Below are 26184 nucleotides of genomic sequence, written 5' to 3'. Positions count from 1 at the left end.
ATAACACAAAACACAGCTGTGGTTAACAGTCAGTATGTCAAGCCATCATGCTGTTTAGCATGCTTTGCCTATGCTAATGTTATGTTGGACATTGTACTGCGTATTCCAACGCTAATAATATATGGGTGATTCTCTGTAACGGGTGCCTTTTGGGTTCTCTGAGTTTTGAAAAAAGACCATAAATTATTGTACTTCTGAACATTGCATCTGATAAAGGAGTATTTGAACCTCTGGTAAAATACTGTTTCCCACCTTAGACGTGGAATGCCAAACATTACTAGGAATTTCTTTGTCATGTTAGCCATTTTTAATTCAACCCCGTAACAGACAATGTGATCTCTGTGTGAATACAATTTCAAAACATATTCAAACTAATTCTTGGAGATCCTTGGTAATCATCTGTCCCTTGTTTTAAGAATATATTGTAAGTACATTTCATTTTATTCTTAGTAATACTAATTTGAATGTCAAGTAGGATATGATACCTTCATGTAAATACGGCCTCCATATATTATGAAAATATGCAATGACATTAAGATTAGATTAGACCTTTATATATTTTCTTGTTGTCCTCTACAGTTTACACACAGTCCAACAAAGATTTCTCAAATATTTCTTTTTAATATCCAAAAATGTATGAAAATCTGTCACATAACAGGGTTGAACTCATTGTAACAGGGTTGAACTCACTGTAACAGGGTTGAATAGAATAACAGGGTTGACGTTTCAATCAACTTTTCAATACTATTTGGATTAATTTACCAGCAAAATAAATGTCGACATTTTATCACAATTATATTGACTCTAATTAATTCATTGCAACAAACAAGATGAGACAAACCTGTAATTTAGTATTTCATATCTAACATTGAAATCATTGAATCATAAAACATTTAATTTACCATGAAAATCAATGACGTTAAAACTATTTTATCACATTTAAACTGACTTCATTGTAACAAAAAAGAAGAAACAAACATGTCATTGGGTATTTCATATGAAATCACTGAATCATAAAACATTCAATTGAACATTAAAATCATTGACAAGAACTATTTCATAATGTTTTATGATAATTTCATTCCATACACACTTAACAGACAGCAGTCCTGTAGTTTTTTTCTATTTTAGTAGTATCAGTTAAGATTGTCTTTGCTGTTGATCCTTAATCTTTGCGTCCTTTTTAGTCTGACAGACGATCCCAAATCTCTTTCTGAATTTGCATGTGGCATGCATCGTAATGGGTTGAGCCACATAATGGATAAGTGAGTGGTAGTGAGCCACAGCACACAATTTTCAAATAAGCCAATTTGCTAAGAATGCCATTTGTGTGTTGTGTCTGCCCTGTCAATGTGGCACACAACAAGATGTGTGTAGTTGTGATTCTGCCCAACTCTTGCGCGATGAACGAAGTGGATTCCACTGCGATATGAAACAACTGAGTGGGTTCTTTGGTTAAACACCGCTACTGCAGGACGCTCGTCAAACCTGGTCACTTGACCGCTGTCCCTTTTCAAAAGGAAGAATCACATCTGGCTGCACTCCACTACCTATCTAAATCTGTGGCATTCCACTTCCATCCTCCCCTATGATGCGCTGCCTTCCTGCCTTCACGGTGACAACAGAAGGCTGTGTCTTATCTGCGCCGGTGGCCGAGTGGTTGGAGTGCATGCCACATATGCAGTGGACCCGGGTTCGAATTTAGGGCGGAGGAAGTTTACTGCAAGCCACAACCCCCCCCTCTGTCCCACTTCCAATCTGTTCCCTGCAAAAACACAGGTGTCCGTGCCTGAATTCCAGACAAAGGCAAAGAGAAGGCCGTAACACTTCACACAACGTAACGGTGCAGAATTGATTGTCAAAACGTACCCGATTATTAAGTGTTTTAGAAATCATTCACCTGTAGTCCATTTGGATTTCTGACTTCCCCTGAAAGCGCTTAATACTGGCAGGGGCAGCCCACCGCGTTACAAACACACATTGGGAGAAGATGCTGATATTCACCCCCGGCGTGCACCGTCTCAAACGCAGGCGGTTGCCGCCTCCGTGAACACCGAGCAACGGGGCTTAAGCCGCAGCGCGTTTGGAAGGCGGCGCGCCCCGACGCGCGCGCGGACTGCGAGGGCCCGTTCATCACTGCTTGCAGTTTTAATTATTATTATTTTTCTTCTCACAAAAGGATCGCATTTTTCACTGCTTGAACATACCCCAAAACTCACCAAACTTGGAATATAAGTCACACCTGGCGAAAAATTTTATAATCTATTGTCGTCCTGAATTTCCACCACTAGGTGGCGCTGTTATTAAGGAAAGCGCGTTTTGGCTAATAACTCCCATATACTTTGTCGCACATTCAAAAACCTTACATCGACGCGTTCAGTGGATTGTGCTGAATCTCGTGGTATAGGCCACGCCCATTTCCGCCTACCGTTTTTTTTCGCTACATCGCAAAATGTCGAAAACCTACTTTTTCGAACTCCTCCCAGGCGATTTCACCGATTTGCACGAAACTTGGCACACAGCATCTCTGGACCCTCCTGACAAAAAGTTATTAAAGGAATTTTGATAGGCCACACAATACTCAAGTTATTAAATAACTACTTCCTGCAGATTTGGTTACAAACAGGAAGTGTTGCATATCTCCACATTGGTGTGGTCTAATGACATGAAACTCAGGATACTACTTCCCCATGAGCCCCTGAGGCCCTGTGCAAAATTTTAGGCGATGACCACAAGGTGGCGCTCTTTAAATTGATGTATTTTATATCTCCACAACGGTGCATCGGAATAAGACGAAACTTGGTACATTCATTGTCAGTGCCCTCCTGAGGACATCTGACAAAGGGTTTACCGTTCCACCAGTAGTTGGCGCTCTGGCGTCACTTTAATTGCATAATTGGCCCTGTGCCCACACCATAACACTTATGGAAATGAAATTCATAGAGGTGCTATAGAATGGCCCCTGTGACTCACTCAGCGAAAATAACCACCAGGTGGCGCTATTTTCAATTTAAAGGCCTTTTTGGCTCATAACTCCCACTTAATATGTTCCACATTATTAATCCTCATATATATGTATTCCCTGAATTTAGCTGAATTGTTTGATGTAGGCCACGCCCACTTTTGCAGTAATTTTCCATTCGCAAATTTGCAAACAAAGTAAAACCTACTTTTTCGAACTCCTCCTAGACGATTTGACCAATTTGCACCAAACTTTGCATGTAGCATCTGTAGACCCTCCTGACAAAAAGTTATCAAAAGAATTTTGATAGTCCATAAACTGCCCGAAATATAAAATGACAAATTCCTGCATATTGTGTTGAAAACAGACAATCTTGCATATCTTTTCAAAATACTGTCTGATTATCACATAAATACTCTTCATTGTGTGGTATGGCATGATGAGGCTTTGTGTAAAATTTGGTGCAAATCGGCCAATAGATGGCGCTCTGGTCGCAGTCTAATCAGTGTCAATGGGATGTTCAAGTCCTCTTCAAAACTCATAAGCGTTTTTGGCTCCAACAGCACCCTCTGCTGGTGCAAAGAGTCAGGACATGCTCAGTCACAGAAATTGTAAGAAAGCTCTACAGGTAAAGGTCCAACAGCGCCCTCTACTGGTGCAAAGAGTCAGGACATGCTCAGTCACGCTAAAATGCAGAAGACCAGTCAGTGAGCAGACCGTGTGGAGCCGCATGGACTTTCTGTGTGTTTCCCTAATGATGTGTGCATTCTTGAGGAAATGTAAGTGGTTTCTGCTTGTAGTTATGGATAATTTGATCACTATTGCAGTTTACACATAGCCTGTGTCTCAGTAGTAGTTAGCTGCACTTTGCTTGCACTGCAGCTACATTTGGATTGTGAGGACTTAATGATGAATATTTCGTTTTTAATGCCGATTTTTCAACTCATAATGATTATTCTTCTTCTTCTTCTTCTTCTTTTTTTTTTCCTTTGTCCAAAATGATCGCATTTTTCACTGCCTGAACATACCCCAAAACTCACCAAACTTGGAATATAAGTCACACCTGGCGAAAAATTTTATAATCTATTGTCGTCCTGAATTTCCACCACTAGGTGGCGCTGTTATTAAGGAAAGCGCGTTTTGGCTAATAACTCCCATAAACTTTGTCGCACATTCAAAAACCTTACATCGACGCGTTCAGTGGATTGTGCTGAATCTCGTGGTATAGGCCACGCCCATTTCCGCCTACCGTTTTTTTTCGCTACGTCGCAAAATGTCGAAAACCTACTTTTTCGAACTCCTCCCAGGCGATTTCACCGATTTGCACGAAACTTGGCACACAGCATCTGTGGACCCTCCTGACAAAAAGTTATTAAAGGAATTTTGATAGACCACACAATACTCAAGTTATTAAATAACAACTTCCTGCAGATTTGGTTACAAACAGGAAGTGTTGCATATCTCCACATTGGTGTGGTCTAATGACATGAAACTCAGGATACTACTTCCCCATGAGCCCCTGAGGCCCTGTGCAAAATTTTAGGCGATGACCACAAGGTGGCGCTCTTTAAATTGATGTATTTTATATCTCCACAACGGTGCATCGGAATAAGACGAAACTTGGTACATTTATTGTCAGTGCCCTCCTGAGGACATCTGACAAAGGGTTTACCGATCCGCCACTAGGTGGCGCTCTGGCGTCACTTTAATTGTATAATTGGCCCTGTGCCCACACCATAACACTTATGGAAATGAAATTCATAGAGGTGCTATAGAATGGCCCCTGTGACTCACTCACCGAAAATGACCACCAGGTGGCGCTATTTTCTATGCAAAAGCGTTTTTGGCTCATAACTCCCACTTAATATGTTGCATATTATTAAACCTCATCCCTATGTGTTCCCTGCATTCAGCTGAATTGTTTGGTGTAGGCCACGCCCACTTTCGCGCTAACTTTCCATTTGCAAAATCGCGACAAATGAAAAACCTACTTTTTCGAACTCCTCATAGGTAATTTGAGTGATTTGCACCAAACTTTGCGTGAAGCATCTGTGGACCCTCCTGACAAAAAGTTATCAAAAGAATTTTGATAGGCCTTAAAATGCCTGAAATATAAAATGACAAATTCCTGCATATTGTGTTGAAAACAGTCAATCTTGCATATTTTTACAAAATACTATCCGATTATCACATAAATGTTCATAATTGTGTGGTATCGCCTATTGATGGTCTGTGTAAAATTTGGTGCAAATCGGCCCATAGATGGCGCTCTGGTCGCAGTCTAATCATTTTGAATGGAAAGTAAATGGGGAAATCTTCAAGTCCTCTTCAAAACTCATCGACCTTCAACCTCTCCTTATCCCTCATACTTTGAGCTAGACACACCATTCTAACTTTTAAAGAGTCAGAAGACCTCAAACTATTGGGCATGTATTCAGTTTTTAAAGCACACGTTAGCCACACCTGGCCTGCTATCATCATCAACAGCGTCAGCAACAGAGTTTTGTCCAGTGTTAGTTTTGTAGAAGCGTGTGCCTTTTAGAGATGCTTCATTAGATCAGAGTTGCTTACAATGGACGTGGACAAATGAGATTAAAACAGTGTCTGTACTTCCACTTTGAAAACATCAACTTTCCCTCCGGACTCGCCATTGCCACAGTTCCCTTCTGCTAGTTTGAGTGTGTGAGGCTGCTGTGTGCGTGTGTGGCTTGTGTGTAAACCGAACATTGCCACTGATTGGCTTAAGAATTCTCACTCAATGTTAGGGAGCCAATCATCATCACTCATGCGGTTGTCTCGCTCCTCCCTCCTCCCTCACCGGAGGAAAAAAAATTTCAGACCATCGACTCAGTCTTTGTCCGGGGAATTATGCAGCAGTTCACACAATTTTTCTGACTTCAGCGTACATTATTCACACCGACAATAGCAGGCCACCGAATTATAAAGCAACAACTTCGTCAGCGGAAGGTGTTGCTTGAGCAAGCCCCGACGGCAGCATGCATCGACGGCAGCAGGCCCCGACGCGCGTGGACTGCGAGGGCCCGTTCAACGCTGCTTGCAGCTTTAATTAGGGCCCGAGCAGGGAACCTGCGAGGTCCCTATTGTAATTGTAATGATTATTATTCTTTTTTTTTTCCTTCGTCCAAAATGATCGCATTTTTCACTGCCTGAACATACCCAAAAACTCACCAAACTTGGAATATAAGTCACACCTGGCGAAAAATTTTATAATCTATTGTCGTCCTGAATTTCCACCACTAGGTGGCGCTGTTATTAAGGAAAGCGCGTTTTGGCTAATAACTCCCATATACTTTGTCGCACATTCAAAAACCTTACATCGACGCGTTCAGTGGATTGTGCTGAATCTCGTGGTATAGGCCACGCCCATTTCCGCCTACCGTTTTTTTTCGCTACGTCGCAAAATGTCGAAAACCTACTTTTTCGAACTCCTCCCAGGCGATTTCACCGATTTGCACGAAACTTGGCACACAGCATCTGTGGACCCTCCTGACAAAAAGTTATTAAAGGATTCTAATAGGCCACACAATACTTCAAGTTATTAAATAACAACTTCCTGCAGATTTGGTTACAAACAGGAAGTGTTGCATATCTCCACATTGGTGTGGTCTAATGACATGAAACTCAGGATACTACTTCCCCATGAGCCCCTGAGGCCCTGTGCAAAATTTTAGGCGATGACCACAAGGTGGCGCTCTTTAAATTGATGTATTTTATATCTCCACAACGGTGCATCGGAATAAGACGAAACTTGGTACATTTATTGTCAGTGCCCTCCTGAGGACATCTGACAAAGGGTTTACCGATCCACCACTAGGTGGCGCTCTGGCGTCACTTTAATTGCATAATTGGCCCTGTGCCCACACCATAACACTTATGGAAATGAAATTCATAGAGGTGCTATAGAATGGCCCCTGTGACTCACTCACCGAAAATGACCACCAGGTGGCGCTATTTTCAATTTAAAAGCGTTTTTGGCTCATAACTCCCACTTAATATGTTGCACTATTATTAATCCTCATACTATGTGATTCCCTGCATTCAGCTGAATTGTTTGATGTAGGCCACGCCCACTTTTGCAGTAACTTTCCGTTCGCAAAATCGCGACAAATGAAAAACGTACTTTTTCGAACTCCTCCTAGAGAATTTGACCAATTTGCACCAAACTTTGCATGTAGCATCTGTAGACCCTCCTGACAAAAAGTTATCAAAAGAATTTTGATAGTCCATGAACTGCCCGAAATATAAAATGACAAATTCCTGCATATTGTGTTGAAAACAGACAATCTTGCATATCTTTACAAAATGCTGTCTGATTATCACATAAATGGTCTTCATTGTGTGGTATGGCATGATGAGGCTTTGTGTAAAATTTGGTGCAAATCGGCCAATAGATGGCGCTCTGGTCGCAGTCTAATTAGTTTCAATGGGATAAAGTGGGGAAATCTTAAAGTCTTCTTCAAAACTCATCGACCTTCAACCTCTCCTTGTCCCTAATATGTTGAGCTAGACACACCATTCTAACCTTTAAAGAGTCAGAAGACCTCAAACTATGGGGCATGTATTCAGTTTTTAAATATCTTTTATGGTTTTCAAATCATCACAGTTTTACTTTCAAGGATTTGTAGGCCGTCTTCTGATTTTATAATGGGGGTGTATTGCGCAGTGTTGGGCACGTTACTTTTAAAAAGTAATTAGTGATAGTTACTAATTACTTCTCCCAAAAAGTAACTGAGTTAGTAACAGAATTACTCCATTATAAAAGTAATTAGTTACCAGGAAATTAACTGTTGCGCTACTTTTATTTCTTCCCCCTTTTGAGCTCGGCAGTCATTTTAGCTGCTTGGCTACAAATGTATTTAGAAAATGTATTTCTTTGACCGGCACCTGCTCTCCCCGATATTTTGTCAATGAGTGCTCTGAAGGAGTCTGAGTCAGCTGTTGATAACGGGAGCAAGTTCTCAACAACATACCTGTCTATCATTGCATTCAGTTCAGTCTGTGTCACAAGTTTCTGTGAAGCTGTTCGCAGAGCACAGGTTAGCCACACCTGGCCTGCTATCATCATCAACAGTGTCAGCAACAGAGTTTTGGCCAGTGTTAGTTTTGTAAAAGGTGTGCTCAGAGTTGCTTACAACGGACGTGGACAAAGGTGATAAAAGTAGTGTCTGTACTTCCACTTTGAAAACATTAACTTTCCCTCCGGACTCACCATTACCACAGTTCCCCTCTGCTAGTTTGAGTGTGTGATGCTGCTGTGTGCGTGTGTGGCTTGTGTGTAAACCGAACATTGCCACTGATTGGCTTAAGAACTCTAACTCAACGTTAGGGAGCCAATCATCATCACTTATGCGGTTGTCTCGCTCCTCCCTCCTCCCTCACCGGAGGAAAAAAAATACAGCTCTGCAGCTCCGGCGGCTGAGAGCCGAGATGGATGACAACAGCTTCAGTGATCAGCTTCAGTTTGTCACACGCCACATTTAATAGTCGGTAACGGCATTGTAACGATGGAAATAGTAGTATTGATTAGGTTAACTGTTACTGAAAAAAGTAACGCTGTGAGTAACGCCGTTTATTCTAATGCCGTTATTCTCAACACTGGTGTTGCGTGAAATAGAATGCGTGACATCATAGCTACAGTGGAGAGCAGCTGGAAGAACTGTAGAAAAAGTTCTCTTCAGCTTGATTTTGATCCCACATCTTTAACTTCACATAGACAATATATACATAGACATGTAGGAAATCTTGTTGGCTTTCGGCTGATGGTCTTATTTTAGATGTAGGACTTTTGGCTGTTAAAGCCCCAGAGGGACAAGCACAACAGCAACTCCCCCATGAGCTGCAATTTCTTCCTCTTCTTCAGATTTCATCATGCAGCAGGTGACATCTCACATCCCATCAGTTACTCAGTTCTTCTCTGACCTGGCTGGCTTTCATGGATTTCTTTCAAGATCTCCAGAGAGAACCAGTGTGCGTGACACAGTGGTGGCACACAGACTCCCAAGAGCAAACAGAGTGAGATGGAACATCTCCATCATCCAGTGTTTTGAAAGCATTAGGGGAGATTGAGCCTACCACTGTGCGAGAAGCTAGAAGGTTTGCTGAGGCTACTGGAGGATGATACTCAGCTTCTTCCTGAAACTATTTCATTGCATCATGCCTAGTGTGCACATTCTCTTCAGCCAGCTCCAGAGGCGGACCATCGACTCAGTCTTTGTCCGGGGAATCATGCAGCAGTTGACACAGTTTTTCTGACTTCAGCAGACATTATTTCAAACCGGCAATAGCAGTCCATCGAATTATGAAGCAACGACTTCCTCGGCGGAAGGTGTTGCTCGAGCATGCCCCGACGGCAGCAAGCCCCGACGGCAGCATGCATCGACGGCAGCAAGCCCCGACGGCAGCAAGCCCCGACGGCAGCATGCATCGACGGCAGCAGGCTCCGACGCGCGTGGACTGCGAGGGCCCGTTCAACGCTGCTTGCAGCTTTAATTAGGGCCCGAGCAGGGAACCTGCGAGGTCCCTATTGTAATCGTAATGATTATTATTATTTTTTTTTCCTTGTCACAAAATGATCGCATTTTTCACTGCCTGAACATACCCAAAAACTCACCAAACTTGGAATATAAGTCACACCTGGCGAAAAAATTTTATAATCTATTGTCGTCCTGAATTTCCACCACTAGGTGGCGCTGTTATTAAGGAAAGCGCGTTTTGGCTAATAACTCCCATATACTTTGTCGCACATTCAAAAACCTTACATCGACGCGTTCAGTGGATTGTGCTGAATCTCGTGGTATAGGCCACGCCCATTTCCGCCTACCGTTTTTTTTCGCTACGTCGCAAAATGTCGAAAACCTACTTTTTCGAACTCCTCCCAGGCGATTTCACCGATTTGCACGAAACTTGGCACACAGCATCTCTGGACCCTCCTGACAAAAAGTTATTAAAGGATTCTAATTAAAATAAATAATTTTGAAGTTATTAAATAACAACTTCCTGCAGATTTGGCTACAAACAGGAAGTGTTGGATATTTCCACATGTAGTCGGTCTAAATGACATGAAACTCAGGATACTACTTCCCCATGAGCCCCTGAGGCCCTGTGCAAAATTTTAGGCGATGACCACAAGGTGGCGCTCTTTAAATTGATGTATTTTATATCTCCACAACGGTGCATCGGAATAAGACGAAACTTGGTACATTTATTGTCAGTGCCCTCCTGAGGACATCTGACAAAGGGTTTACCGATCCACCACTAGGTGGCGCTCTGGCGTCACTTTAATTGTATAATTGGCCCTGTGCCCACACCATAACACTTATGGAAATGAAATTCATAGAGGTGCTATAGAATGGCCCCTGTGACTCACTCACCGAAAATGACCACCAGGTGGCGCTATTTTCAATTTAAAAGCGTTTTTGGCTCATAACTCCCACTTAATATGTTCCACATTATTAATCCTCATATATTGTATTCCTGAATTTAGCTGAATTGTTTGGTGTAGGCCACGCCCACTTTTGCAGTAACTTTCCGTTCGCAAAATCGCGACAAATGAAAAACGTACTTTTTCGAACTCCTCCTAGAGAATTTGACCAATTTGCACCAAACTTTGCATGTAGCATCTGTAGACCCTCCTGACAAAAAGTTATCAAAAGAATTTTGATAGTCCATAAACTGCCCGAAATATAAAATGACAAATTCCTGCATATTGTGTTGAAAACAGACAATCTTGCATATCTTTACAAAATACTGTCTGATTATCACATAAATACTCTTCATTGTGTGGTATGGCATGATGAGGCTTTGTGTAAAATTTGGTGCAAATCGGCCAATAGATGGCGCTCTGGTCACAGTCTAATCAGTGTCAATGGGATCTTCAAGTCCTCTTCAAAACTCATTGACCTTCATCCTTTTCTTGTCCCTTATACTTTGAGCTAGTCACTCCATTCCAACTTTTAAAGAGTCAGAAGACCTCAAACTATTGGGCATGTAATCAGTTTTTGAAAATCTTTTACGGTTTTCAAATCATCACAGTTTTAGTTTTAAGGATTTTTAGGCCGTCTTCTGATTTTATAATGGGTGTGTATTGCGCAGTGTTGGGCATGTTTCTTTTAAAAAGTAATTAGTTATAGTTACTAGTTACTTCTCCCAAAAAGTAACTGAGTTAGTAACAGAATTAGTCCACTATAAAAGTAATTAGTTACCAGGAAATTAACTATTGCGCTACTTTTATTTCTTCCCCCTTTTGAGCTCGGCAGTCATTTTAGCTACTTGGCATCTACATATGTATTTAGAAAATGGCCTGCTATCATCATCAACAGCATCAGCAACAGAGTTTTGTCCAGTGTTAGTTTTGTAAAAGCGTGTGCCATTGAGAGAGGCCTCATTAGATCAGAGTTGCTTGCAACGGACGTGGACAAAAGAGATTAAAGCAGTGTCTGTACTTCCACTTTGCAAACATTTACTTTCCCTCCGGACTCGCCATTGCCGCAGTTCCCCTCTGCTAGTTTGAGTGTGTGAGGCTGCTGTGTGCGTGTGTGGCTTGTGTGTAAACAGAACATTGCCACTGATTGGCTTAAGAACTCTCACTCAATGTTAGGGAGCCAATCATCATCACTTATGCGGTTGTCTCGCTCCTCCCTCCTCCCTCACCGGAGGAAAAAAAAATTCACGACTCAGTCTTTGTCTGGGGAATTATGCAGCAGTTCACACAATTTTTCTGACTTCAGCGTACATTATTCACACCGACAATAGCAGGCCACCGAATTATAAAGCAACGACTTCGTCAGCGGAAGGTGTTGCTCGAGCATGCCCCAACGGCAGCAAGCCCAGACGGCAGCATGCACCGACGGCAGCAAGCCCCGACGGCAGCAAGCCCCGACGGCAGCATGCATCGATGGCAGCACGCCCCGACGCGCGTGGACTGCGAGGGCCCGTTCAACGCTGCTTGCAGCTTTAATTAGGGCCCGAGCAGGGAACCTGCAAGGACCCTATTGTTTTTGTAATGATTTTTATTATTATTATTATTATTTTTCTTCTCACAAAAGGATCGCATTTTTCACTGCCTGAACATACCCCAAAACTCACCAAACTTGGTATATAAGTCACACCTGGCGAAAAATTTTATAATCTATTGTCGTCCTGAATTTCCACCACTAGGTGGCGCTGTTATTAAGGAAAGCGCGTTTTGGCTAATAACTCCCATAACTTTGTCGCACATTCAAAAACCTTACATCGACGCGTTCAGTGGATTGCTGCTGAATCTCGTGGTATAGGCCACGCCCATTTCCGCCTACCGTTTTTTTTCGCTACGTCGCAAAATGTCGAAAACCTACTTTTTCGAACTCCTCCCAGGCGATTTCACCGATTTGCACGAAACTTGGCACACAGCATCTGTGGACCCTCCTGACAAAAAGTTATTAAAGGAATTTTGATAGACCACACAATACTCAAGTTATTAAATAACAACTTCCTGCAGATTTGGTTACAAACAGGAAGTGTTGCATATCTCCACATTGGTGTGGTCTAATGACATGAAACTCAGGATACTACTTCCCCATGAGCCCCTGAGGCCCTGTGCAAAATTTCAGGCGATGACCACAAGGTGGCGCTCTTTAAATTGATGTATTTTATATCTCCACAACGGTGCATCGGAATAAGACGAAACTTGGTACATTTATTGTCAGTGCCCTCCTGAGGACATCTGACAAAGGGTTTACCGATCCACCACTAGGTGGCGCTCTGGCGTCACTTTAATTGCATAATTGGCCCTGTGCCCACACCATAACACTTATGGAAATGAAATTCATAGAGGTGCTATAGAATGGCCCCTGTGACTCACTCACCGAAAATGACCACCAGGTGGCGCTATTTTCAATTCAAAAGCGTTTTTGGCTCATAACTCCCACTTAATATGTTGCACATTATTAATCCTCATATTTATGTATTCCCTGAATTTAGCTGAATTGTTTGATGTAGGCCACGCCCACTTTTGCAGTAACTTTCCATTCCCAAAATCGCGACAAATGAAAAACTTACTTTTTCGAACTCCTCCTAGGGAATTTGACCAATTTGCACCAAACTTTGCATGTAGCATCTGTAGACCCTCCTGACAAAAAGTTATCAAAAGAATTTTGATAGTCCATAAACTGCCCGAAATATAAAATGACAAATTCCTGCATATTGTGTTGAAAACAGACAATCTTGCATATCTTTACAAAATACTGTCTGATTATCACATAAATACTCTTCATTGTGTGGTATGGCATGATGAGGCTTTGTGTAAAATTTGGTGCAAATCGGCCAATAGATGGCGCTCTGGTCGCAGTCTAATCAGTGTCAATGGGATCTTCAAGTCCTCTTCAAAACTCATTGACCTTCATCCTTTTCTTGTCCCTCATACTTTGAGCTGGCCACTCCATTCCAACTTTAAAGAGTCAGAAGCCCTCAAACTATTGGGCATGTAATCAGTTTTTGAAAATCTTTTACGGTTTTCAAATCATCACAGTTTTAGTTTTAAGGATTTTTAGGCCGTCTTCGGATTTTATAATGGGTGTGTATTGGGTGAGCTAGAGTGCGTGACATCATAGCTACAGTGGAGAGCAGATGGAAGAACTGGAGAAAAAGTTCTCTTCAGCTTGATTTGGATCCCACGTCTTTTACTTCACATAGACAATATATACAGGGAAATGTAGGAAATCTTGTTGGCTTTCAGCTGATGGTCTTATTTCAGATGTAGGACTTACACTTTTGGCTGTTTGTGGTTTGTGACACTGCTGCAGGGAGACAAATTCAAACAGTACAAAAGTCAGTTCCACCATGGAGGCTTACCCACTGCTTAACAAGAACAAGCTGAAAACTGAACTGTCTCACATCTACAGCAATGATGAGTTCAAAAACCGTAGTGGAGCTGTGGCTCTGTACCAGCTGGTCACAGAGTGCAATCGTCAGGAAACCTTTTCAGAGACTGTGGCTCTGCTAAACATCCTCATCACAACTTCTATGACTACAGCTGAATCTGAGCGGTGCTTCTCAACACTGAAGAGAATCAAGACCTTCCTCAGGAAGATAATATCTTCTTAATGCAGTTGCCATGCTCTGTATGGAGAAGAAACTTATCAAAGACATCCACAACTTAAACCACAAAGTCACTGAGAAATTTGCATCTTTCAAGAAGAAAAGTGCTAAATGTATGTATAAAAAGTACAACTGAAAACACCTGAACAGTTTCTTCACAGGTTTAATATGTTACTACTAATTGTCAACATTGTTCTGCTTATAAGGCAGCGGAGCAAAACAACCCACCTTTTCTCCTGTATTCTTTTCAGTTTCATGAAACCTTAAGAACCATATAACATTGGAAGTTTAATGTGCAGTGCTGTTGTTTTCATCTGACCACTACATGTCAATACAATGTTTGTAACAGTATTCATTTTACTTGATCTGTAAGTGTTAAAAAGATAATATTACTAATGATAAATGTTTGGAGATTTGTTTTGACATTTTATGTGATATATAGATATAATCATAATACATATCTTTATAGTAATAATGGAGTTTGGGAGGCGTTTTCCCATTTCTTCTTGTGTGGACATTTCCTACTTTGCCTCTGCTAGTGCTCCAGCATATGTGCAGCCACAGAAACTGTAAGATAGCTCTACAGGTAAAGGTCCAACAGCTCCCTCTACTGGTGCAAAGAGTCAGGACATGCTCAGTCACAGAAACTGTAAGAAAGCTCTACAGGTAAAGGTCCAACAGCTCCCTCTACTGGTGCAAAGAGTCAGGACATGCTCAGTCACACTAAAATGCAGCAGACCAGTCAGTGAGCAGACCGTGTGGAGCTGCATGGACTTTCTGTGGGTTTCCCTAATGATGTGTGCATTCTTGAGGAAATGTACGTGGTTTCTGCTTGTAGTTATGGATAATTTGATCACTATTGCAGTTTACACATAGCCTGTGTCTCAGTAGTAGTTAGCTGCACTTTGCTTGCACTGCAGCTACATTTGGATTGTGAGGACTTAATGATGAATATTTCGTTTTTAATGCCGATTTTTCAACTCAGTCTGTTTCTTGGGATTGTGACCATGCTCATTACAGTTTAAAGGTCGAAATATGTACTGTGGTTAACAGTCAGTATATAAAGCTATCATGCTGTTTAGCCGTCTATAGGGTCGAACACTGTACTCGTGAAACCCCCCCTTGAGCTGCAATTTCAGCCTCTTCAGATTTCATCATGCAGCAGGTGACATCTCACATCCCATCAGTTAATCAGTTCTTCTCTGACCTGGCATCGACTCAGTCTTTGTCCGGGCAATCATGCAGTAGTTCACACAGTTTTTCTGACTTCAGCGTACATCATTTCAGACCGGCAATAGCAGTCCATCGAATTATGAAGCAACGACTTCCTCAGCGGAAGGTGTTGCTCGAGCATGCCCCGACGGCAGCAAGCCCCGACGGCAGCATGCATCGACGGCAGCAAGCCCCGACGGCAGCATGCATCGACGGCAGCACGCCCCGACGCGCGTGGACTGCGAGGGCCCGTTCAACGCTGCTTGCAGCTTTAATTATTATTATTTTTCTTCTCACAAAAGGATCGCATTTTTCACTGCCTGAACATACCCCAAAACTCACCAAACTTGGAATATAAGTCACACCTGGCGAAAAATTTTATAATCTATTGTCGTCCTGAATTTCCACCACTAGGTGGCGCTGTTATTAAGGGAAACGCGTTTTGGTTAATAACTCCCACATACTTTGTCGCACATTCAAAAACCTTACATCGACGCGTTCAGTGGATTGTGCTGAATCTCGTGGTATAGGCCACGCCCATTTCCGCCTACCGTTTTTTTTCGCTACGTCGCAAAATGTCGAAAACCTACTTTTTCGAACTCCTCCCAGGCGATTTCACCGATTTGCACGAAACTTGGCACACAGCATCTGTGGACCCTCCTGACAAAAAGTTATTAAAGGAATTTTGATAGGCCACACAATACTCAAGTTATTAAATAACAACTTCCTGCAGATTTGGTTACAAACAGGAAGTGTTGCATATCTCCACATTGGTGTGGTCTAATGACATGAAACTCAGGATACTACTTCCCCATGAGCCCCTGAGGCCCTGTGCAAAATTTTAGGCGATGACCACAAGGTGGCGCTTTTTAAATTGATGTATTTTATATCTCCACAGCGGTGCATCGGAATAAGACGAAACTTGGTACATTTATTGTCAGTGCCCTCTTGAGGACATCTGACAAAGGGTTTACCGATCCACCACTAGGTGGCGCTCTGGCGTCACTTTAATTGCATAATTGGCCCTGTGCCCACAACATAACACTTATGGAAATGAAATTCATAGAGGTGCTATAGAATGGCCCCTGTGACTCACTCACCGAAAATGACCACCAGGTGGCGCTATTTTCAATGCAAAAGCGTTTTTGGCTCATAACTCCCACTTAATATGTTGCACATTATTAATCCTCATATTTGTGTATTCCCTGAATTTAGCTGAATTGTTTGGTGTAGGCCACGCCCACTTTTGCAGTAACTTTTCGTTCGCAAAATCACGACAAATGAAAAACGTACTTTTTCGAACTCCTCCTAGAGAATTTGACCAATTTGCACCAAATTTTGCATGTAGCATCTGTAGACCCTCCTGACAAAAAGTTATCAAAAGAATTTTGATAGTCCATAAACTGCCCGAAATATAAAATGACAAATTCCTGCATATTGTGTTGAAAACAGACAATCTTGCATATCTTTACAAAATACTGTCTGATTATCACATGAATACTCTTCATTGTGTGGTATGGCATGATGAGGCTTTGTGTAAAATTTGGTGCATATCGGCCAATAGATGGCGCTCTGGTCGCAGTCTAATCAGTGTCAATGGGATCTTCAAGTCCTCTTCAAAACTCATTGACCTTCATCCTTTTCTTGTCCCTCATCGACACTCCATTCCAACTTTAAGAGAGTCAGAAGACCTCAAACTATTGGGCATGTCATCAGTTTTTGAAAATCTTTTACGGTTTTCAAATCATCACAGTTTTAGTTTTAAGGATTTTTAGGCCGTCTTCTGATTTTATAATGGGTGTGTAAATTAATCTTTTCAGAGACTGTGGCTCTGCTAAACATCCTCATCACAAGTTCTATGACTACAGCTGAATCTGAGCGGTGCTTCTCAACACTGAAGAGAATCAAGACCTTCCTCAGGAAGATAATATCTTCTTAATGCAGTTGCCATGCTCTGTATGGAGAAGAAACTTATCAAAGACATCCACAACTTAAACCACAAAGTCACTGAGAAATGTGCATCTTTCAAGAAGAAAAGTGCTAAATGTATGTATAAAAAGTACAACTGAAAACACCTGAACAGTTTCTTCACAGGTTTAATATGTTACTACTAATTGTCAACATTGTTCTGCTTATAAGGCAGCGGAGCAGAACAACCCACCTTTTCTCCTGTATTCTTTTCAGTTTCATGAAACCTTAAGAACCATATAACATTGGAAGTTTAATGTGCAGTGCTGTTGTTTTCATCTGACCACCACATGTCAATACAATGTTTGTAATAGAATTCATTTTACTTGATCTGTAAGTGTTAAAAAGATAATATTACTAATGATAAATGTTTGGAGATTTGTTTTGACATTTTATGTGATATATAGATATAATCATAATACATATCTTTATAGTAATATATACATATTTTGTGTGTGTGTGGGGGGGGTGGGGTTATTATGACATGTTCGGTGCATTCAACAGTAGCATACACATTTCTCACTCATCCACACATCACATTCACAACTGATGCAGTTACTTTTCATACCAAACATTAAGGTTGTTGCACTTTAACATGAATTGTCTCATCTTTGTCGCATGAATTCAGCCAGTTTGTGACAATAACGTTATATAATATGGGGTGACTGCTGTCTATTGTCTTAGTTCATCAGGTGTTGCTGTTCATCAGTTCAACTGACAGTGAGTCAATATTCACCATCATGACCATTTTTACTGTCAATTTACACTTTTATGATTTACCATATATTTAGGGTTTTTGGTCTGCCCCCCCTCGTAAAAAAGTGCACCAGCCGCCACAGCTACAAACGCATCCCACACACACACACAGACACACATTGTGCCAACCTGAGTGCCACACACAATATCCGGACCCAACAATGTATCATAGCTGATCAAAGGCCATATATATAAAGATTTACACAGTTCTAACTAGTAAACTGTTATTCCTCCCAGGACAGAGGAGGCACAGCAAGAGTGTTAACATTGTAAGGGTGATGCCACTGCCAACACTATGAGCAATATCTTGTGTGGAGGACATCAAGTCCAGCTTCCAAATCTTTTTTACCAGAGTTTATGGATGAAATGATACTGGCTGTGACAAACCTAGAGGGGGGAAGCATGTGATTAGGGAAATATGGTGAGCATTTGACCAGGTCTGTCTCCAAACCTACATGTGTCTGTTGATTCTGGTTGGACCTCATCACCCTCTGCTAGTCTGGTTAGGAGATTGCAAACCCCAGCTGCTGCCCCCCCCCCAACGACAGCAACAACACTGACATGCTACAAATGTGATGCCTTTGTTTGCAAGACACACTCCCACCTGATTGTATAGTGCCACTCCTGTGTGTCGAAAACACCCACGCACACACACTTGGTAGAATCTGGTTGAAGTCAACAGCGGACACACAGCTGGAGCAGTATGAAAAGCTTCTTTATTTCAACACAACTGAATTCACAGCTGATGATGGTTTGAGGTTGAGGCTGCTGGAGAGCTGCGTGGTGTCTAGCTGCATGGAGGAGCACATGGCAGGTGGAGTGTTGCAGCCAGGCTGAGGAAATGCATGGTGTTTGGCCACTTGGAGGAACACAGCTGTAGACAAAGAATGACGAAAGTAGTTGTTATATTGTTTCCAGTATAACACACAGGTGAACTAGAGTAAGTCTAGATTATACTATTGACAGAGCCATATACCGCATGTGGTTGATGTAATCATCTGTCAGCAGGTAGTGTGTCGATCAAGTCTTTTAAGCAGGCATTGATTGTCAACCTGCAGCAGGTGCATGTGAGTGTGATCCCTCCCGAAACAACAAATCCGCCCAGCCTTCCAGTGCAACGCTGCAAGTAAACACAACACACAAGCACAAAAAACACAACACAGACACTGCAGCCATAGATCATGACAAGAGGACTATTCTTTATATCAACATAGAATATTCTTTGAATGGTCATTGCCATTACACCACTAGTTAGAAACACTTACTACAATGTATTAAAAGTGTTCAATAAAATGGCCTTTTCATTATGTTTGAATGTTTTTGTAAGAGCACTTAAACCAGACCTGTCAAATTTGACCAGGAACACCATAGTAAGGTGGAGAAACGAACATAATTGAAGGGTTAATTGGATGTGGATTTTCTTTTCTGGAGTTTGGTCACATTTGTTATACATATAATTGAGTAAAATATGGCCTTTCATGTAAATGCCAAAGAATCAGCAGGACACCGCAGGGAATTGAACCCCATCCCGGTAAAACCAGGAGTACCATTACCAGTGTCTTTTGCTTTTTGAGGCAACATGAAAGGTAAAGCAAAACCTGCATTAGCAACAGCATATGACTGGCAGCAATTCATATTATGCGATTACTGCAGTATACCAATTGCTATATATCAGCTACATTTTTTCAAGAAAATGTTTTACATATAAAACTCCAAATGTGAATCATTGAAATTACTGTTAAAAATTGTTAGTACTGTTTGTTTTAGTTTAGAAATGCTGTTGTAATACAGGAAACGAAACCCATATATGTAACAAATTTTGTTTTTGTTTTTATATATTGAACATATAATAAAGAATTACACCAAACTCCTGAAAAGGAAACATGCATATAGGAACAATATAAACTTTATCAAACACTTTTTTTTTTTTTTTTTTTTTATATTTTTTCAACACACAATATAGAATTACACAAAACTCCTGAAAAGGAAACATGCATATATGAACAATATAAACTTTATCAAACACTTTTTTTTGTTTTTTTAAATATATTTTTTCAACACACAATATAGAATTACACAAAACTCCTGAAAAGGAAACGTGCATATATAAACAACAATATAAAATGTATCAAATACTTATACAAAAAGATAACTACTACTATGCTCTTCTCCCTAACTACTCTGTGCTGGATGTAAAAGAACACATGATCCCCTCATGGTCACTGAAATAAGTTGGCAACACTAACGATTCAACAATATAATGCGTTGTTTTCACGTACACGTGATCAATCAGTGTGCCGTTTATTGTTGTGGGTTGTTTCACAAATTGAACAAACCCTTTGTTTGTCATAAATTTGGCCATTGACGATGATTTCAAAATATCGTCATTGAAATCTCCCATGACAGCAATTGTGTGACTTTGTGGATTAAGCCAATCAAGTAATTTGCCTAAATTTACTTTAAACAAAGTCATGGGATAAGATGGTGGTCGATAGATTACTGCTATCAAAATGCTGTATGTAGTGCAGTGGTAAACCAAACATTCTAAATTGACATTTGGTACCTGGAAAAAATTGCATGCCAAATTGTCTGCACTATACAGGCCAACTCCACCACGTTGTTGGCCTTGAATTTCTGTCAATATTGGGTCGCTGCTACTGTAGGATAAATTCCTTGGCTGATTATGATAAGCATAACCATCCATCTGTACAGTTTCAAATGAGGAAACTGCAGGCAGCCATGTTTCTGTAACAGCAATGCAGTTAGGCTGCAAATGCTGTGTGCGAAGTGCCAAATCAGACACATGTGAGGTCAAATTCTGCACATTCATCAAAAACACAGTAAAGGTCTGTGTATTGAATTTGTGCCTTGAAATATTCTCGACCATGAAGGGAGGCATGTTTTCAATTGCATCTTTGATTGTGTCCTTACAATAGATGGCTTTCTCCTTAAAGTCCCTAATCACCAACCCTGACAAATTTCTAACCCGACTTAAAGCTACATACGCCTGTCCAGCTGCAAAAATCCTTTCAAGCGACACGACCGCTTGATCTACTGTAATGCCTTGTACTTTATGTACTGTACAGGCCCAGGCGAGCTTCAGTGGAAATTGCCGACGCATTCCACCCTTTTTAGTCACCCTATCCTCTTCGGGTTGAATGCCCGTGGAACCCATTTCTACTGCAGAGGCAAATGCACAGCGTTTCCTCTTCTGTATGCCTACCCTATCATCATCAAATTTCACGTACACCGTCTGAGGAAACCGTGTTCCATCATTCTCCGGATAAACTATGTGTGTCACAGTACCACACGCCCCATTTACTAGACCATCCGCCACATCTAAGTTTTTAAACAGCATTACACGGGCATCTTTCCCTAAAAGCAGTGTCTCATCCAGACATGTGTCATATGCTCTGGAATGATGTCCGCTTATCAACTCGAGCTTGCCTGTTTTCTTACTATTGACATAATCCTGTGCCTCTATCTCCACATGATCCGGACAACTCTTAAACAACTGCACTACATTATGCTCATTTACTTGTCGATTTGTCGGAAATATGTGCAAAGCTGAGCTGACTTCGCCGGTTTCACAATGTTTCAATATTTCAATGTCGCTATCCAACATCGGGGTACCTTTTGAACGAGTTCGAACTCTGTTCAACAACTCTGCAAATACGGGATCTTTCTGACGCACAACGGTTTTCAATTCTGCAACCTTAAACAACCGAGACCACAAATCACCACCTTCCAGGTCATCTAAATACAGAGGTCTCCCTTTCACTGGAGGCAACTGATAAAAATCTCCAACTGCAATTACACTAACGTTTCCAAACGGGGAATAGTCACCAGATTGCTTAATTTGTCTTAATCTTCCATGGATATAAGCCAATAGTTTGTGATCAACCATGGAGATTTCATCTATTATCAAAAGTTGCAAGCTACTATATTTAGCACGTAAAGAATTCAGCTTCTCCTCACCCAATGGAGTGTAAGGCAAGCGTACGTCTTTACCTATGCTAAAAGCATTGTGAATTGTAGCTGCATTTAAATTGTGTGCAGCTATCCCCGTAGGAGCCGTTAGTAGAACGCAAATGTCGTCCAGATCGTGACACCCTCTCTGCAACAACCTATTTGCCTCGTATTGTATGGCCCTGATCAAATGACTCTTACCTGTCCCTGCCCCACCTGTAATAAATACATGTATCGGATCTGGCTTTGCTCCATTTACCCTATCTAAGCACCACTGCCTAATCTGATAAAAAATACACATCTGTGTCTCATTCAGAGACCTAACTAAAGCCAAACCGTCTTCTCTGTTGAGGACATTGTTCCTCTTTTCCAAATGTGCAACATCTTTACTGTTCACAGCCAAATCTGGAATGCCATCTACATGTTCCTCCACTATCTGCTCTGTCCCTCTACGTTCCTCGATACACTCTAAACGCTCCAACTCCTGCTCTGGGCACAGCTCGCACCAGGCATCTTCAAACACACCGTCCGTATCAATTGAATTTTGGATATCATCCAACTCGTCTGCATCTCTTTCAAATTTGCATCTGTTCGAATCAACAACCGCTTTAACCGAATGCATCAATTTATCACCTAATTTCACACGACCGTGTCTATAAAACTGCTCAAACATCTCAAACCCTGCCGGTTTGAGCTGCCCATCTATACGATACGGCAAGAACAACTGCAAAATGCTCTGATAGAACAATTCCGGATTCTTAGTCTCGGAAAAGCGCACGTAGCGAACAACAGCAGGTTGCGAACGTGTTCTTTTCACAACGAAACCACAATCATCATCCAATTTAACCCGATGGCCAGCCGTTTCGTTTTTACTCAAAACACGATACTCTGACGCAAATGTTGCCAAACACATATCATTAAAAGTACCATTTTTCGGCCTATTCTTGTACCTGTCTACAGAACTCCTCATCCACATATCTTCATCGGTAAGATCATGTGATGATGCCTTTTGTTTTAACACACTTAAAGGCAAACTCATTCTAACTGTATTCTCCCCTACCGGCACAAACACAACTTTCCTAGAGCACTCCTTAAGATGCATGTTTGTCAATCTATACACCGCTTCTTGAGCACAAACATCCCTATTGTGTAAATACACACTTCCTAAATTTTTCAATGCATCTTTAGCACTACTATTACCCTCTTTAGCCGCTTCTCTCCGAGCATTTCCTAACAACAACCCCATCTCCTTTTCTGCCTTGGAGATGTAAGAAATAATGTACACCACACAAGCATAGGCATCAACGACATATTGGATGTCAATATTAGCATTCCAGCATTTTAAAAGCGGTTTGCTATATTGATTGATCCAAACTTCGTTCGCCTGCCTCTTCAAAACAACGTGCGTCTTCCTGGCTACTCGGTTGTAAGCAGCCTCAAAACGACTTTGGTTTAATCCTAAATGTCCAAACAACTCTTCCACACTATCAAAACTGGCATTATCATCTGAAAGAGCCTCCTTAATCTTTGTCATAATGTTAACGGCAATCTCTTTTTTCATGATTGCTGGTTTTTTCTGCCCCTCATTCTTGCATGCACAACGGTCCAATTTATGTGCTTCATCTAGGCCTACCTTACATTTACAAGACTTTTTGTCATCCTCTTCACTGACTGGACGTGAAATGAAAGTTTTTGCGGATGGTGGCTTGGGAAAATTGAAACGACAAACAGTTTTATTCTTTTTACAAGATTTTGAATGTCGTTTTGAATGCTGTTGCACAGATGTAACAATCTCCAATAATGTTTCATCCTGTGCTGGTAATTCACATGTCACATAATGATCAATAAAGTCAACTACCTCTTCATCTGTGTTTTTATCAATTATTGGGGCATTCTCTATCCAAAAGAGGCAGTGAACATGTGGTGATCCACGCTGCTGGAATTCCACCCTATAAAAATAATCCTTTATTTTGCCAATAGGATTAGATGGAGACATAAGCACCTCTCTCAAAAAACAATGCCAGCGAAAATCAAACATTCTGGCCGCAGTGGCCGGACTGCCACGCAAAAGTTGACACCTCTCTGCATAATCCAACTGCTCGGCTGTCTCTGTTCTACCTGCCTGCTTCAAAATACTATTGAGGAGACTTTTCCACCGCATATCAGCTGAAGAAAACGAACAAAACCACGTCGGGACACCCAGCTGACGAACACAAGCCAACAAATCACGCTGGGCTCCTTGCCAAAAAGATGGGGTACCTCTGATAGGTTTAAGAAAACGAAACCCATCATCAAACTGCAACAACTTTTTCAAAGATTCCTCATCATTTAATACATTTCTACTGACCTTTGATATAGCACCTCCTTTACCCTTTCGCAGTGCTATTGATACATTTGACACAACCTGTTCTACCTCAGATAAGTACTGAGCAAAAAAGATGTATTCAACATTTTGTGCAAATCTACCATCAGCATGCAGAATCCTGTTATTAAAATAACGCGACAAGGTCAAACGATGCGGTCTACTGTCATGATATGTACCATGTCCAGTAGGAAACAACACTGGGAAGCATTTAGCTTCATTTGTATGATCCGACAACAACCTAACAGGAGAGTTCCCTTCTGCTGGAGCCAAATTCAATATATTATCAAAATATTGATCCAGTGTTTCCTGACCAATATCCACAGGCATAAGACAAGTGTCCTGAAACATACAATGGTTTTGTCTATCATGCAGAAGCTCATCTTCGCCAACATCTGCAGATACTTCACCACCCGCATCACAATTACTATCCGATTCGCTACAAAACGTATTTATCCAAGCTTCGTTAAACTCAACATCTTTATAATGGACATTTATCTCTTTTAAATACTGCAAAGCCTGCCTTACGCGCATACTGTCAACAAACTCATAGTCATAATGTCCTTTATAAGTAAGCTTCCGCTTCAACTTTACTGGCAACAAAGATCCTTCCATGTCTGTATGTGGCAGCAAATTGGTCGTCTGCACAATATTTGCAGGAACACACGTCACAGGTCCGTGTACTCCGTTTTGCCCGCCTTTAGGCAACGCCAACATCTTCATGAACGGAATATGCAACGCTATCAAATGTATCTCTAACCTTTTCAAACACGCAAGTACTGGTGGAATGGGACAAAGCGCCAAATTGTTCAATGCACATTCAGGTGGCATTACACCATCTATAATACAAGAATGACACTTGCTACAAATCCACAGCTCACTTCTAGCTGTACCCAACCATTTACATGGCAATATGCAGTCTTCATTACATTTATGTAAATATTTGTCACTAATACATTTATCAGCAATTAACATGCTTTCTTTGGTTTTAGTATAATTTTCTCTTTTACACTTCAAAACCTGATTCTTAAACAACCCTCTGTAGCATACACAGCATACAAAATCTGGCCCATCTTTAACTTTGTCCCAAAACTGTTCTCTAACATAATCAAACTCCTCTGACTTTTGTTTATGCTTTTCCCTCTTTAATTTGTTTCCTGCTATAACACGCTCCTTATATTCATTACTGTCATGATATTTGCGTTTAATCTCGGCTATTACATACTCTCTGTATACGTCATTGTCCCTATATTTCTCTTGACTCCTTTTCTTAACTTTATCCTTAAATACTTCATTTTCGCGATATTTCTCTCGACTCCTTTTCTTAACTTTATCCTTAAATACTTCATTTTCGCCATATTTCTCTCGACTCCTTTTCTTAACTTTATCCTTAAATACTTCATTTTCGCAATATTTCTCTCGACTCCTTTTCTTAACTTTATCCTTAAATACTTCATTTTCGCCATATTTCTCTTGACTCCTTTTCTTAACTTTATCCTTAAATACTTCATTTTCGCGATATTTCTCTCGACTCCTTTTCTTAACTTTATCCTTAAATACTTCATTTTCGCCATATTTCTCTTGACTCCTTTTCTTAACTTTATCCTTAAATACTTCATTTTCGCCATATTTCTTTACACTCATTTCCTTAACTTTATCCTTATACACTTCATTTTTCCTATATTGTCTTTTATTTCTTTCAATAACTTTCGTCTTATGCATACCATTTGTGTTATATTTCTGTTTAGCATTGTCCTTCTTTTTCTCCCTATACAAATCATTTAGCTGGTATTTCCTTTTTATTTTTGAGCTCCTTTTCCTTATCAAATACTTAGAAGTATTAACATTAGTTGGCTTAAAT

General features: G+C 41.0%; 1 protein-coding gene across 1 annotated transcript; it reads right to left on the bottom strand.

Annotated features, from left to right (window-relative positions):
• Nucleotides 1–20149: 20149 nt before the first annotated feature.
• Nucleotides 20150–25967, bottom strand: LOC115588118 (uncharacterized). Its single transcript, XM_030428500.1, has one exon. The coding sequence runs from the start codon at nt 25965–25967 to the stop codon at nt 20169–20171; it is 5799 nt and encodes a 1932-aa protein (XP_030284360.1). The 3' UTR covers nt 20150–20168.
• Between the last annotated feature and the right edge of the window lie 217 nt (nt 25968–26184).

The sequence above is a fragment of the Sparus aurata genome, chromosome 9 (assembly GCF_900880675.1).
Source record: "Sparus aurata chromosome 9, fSpaAur1.1, whole genome shotgun sequence".
NCBI lineage: Eukaryota > Metazoa > Chordata > Actinopteri > Spariformes > Sparidae > Sparus > Sparus aurata.
This window is presented reverse-complemented; position numbering and strand designations above follow the sequence as displayed.

What these genes read in the sequence shown, in the direction of transcription:
- LOC115588118 (XM_030428500.1), bottom strand. Translation starts at nt 25,967, where the DNA reads ATGAGTGTAAAGAAATATGGCGAAAATGAAGTATTTAAGGATAAAGTT.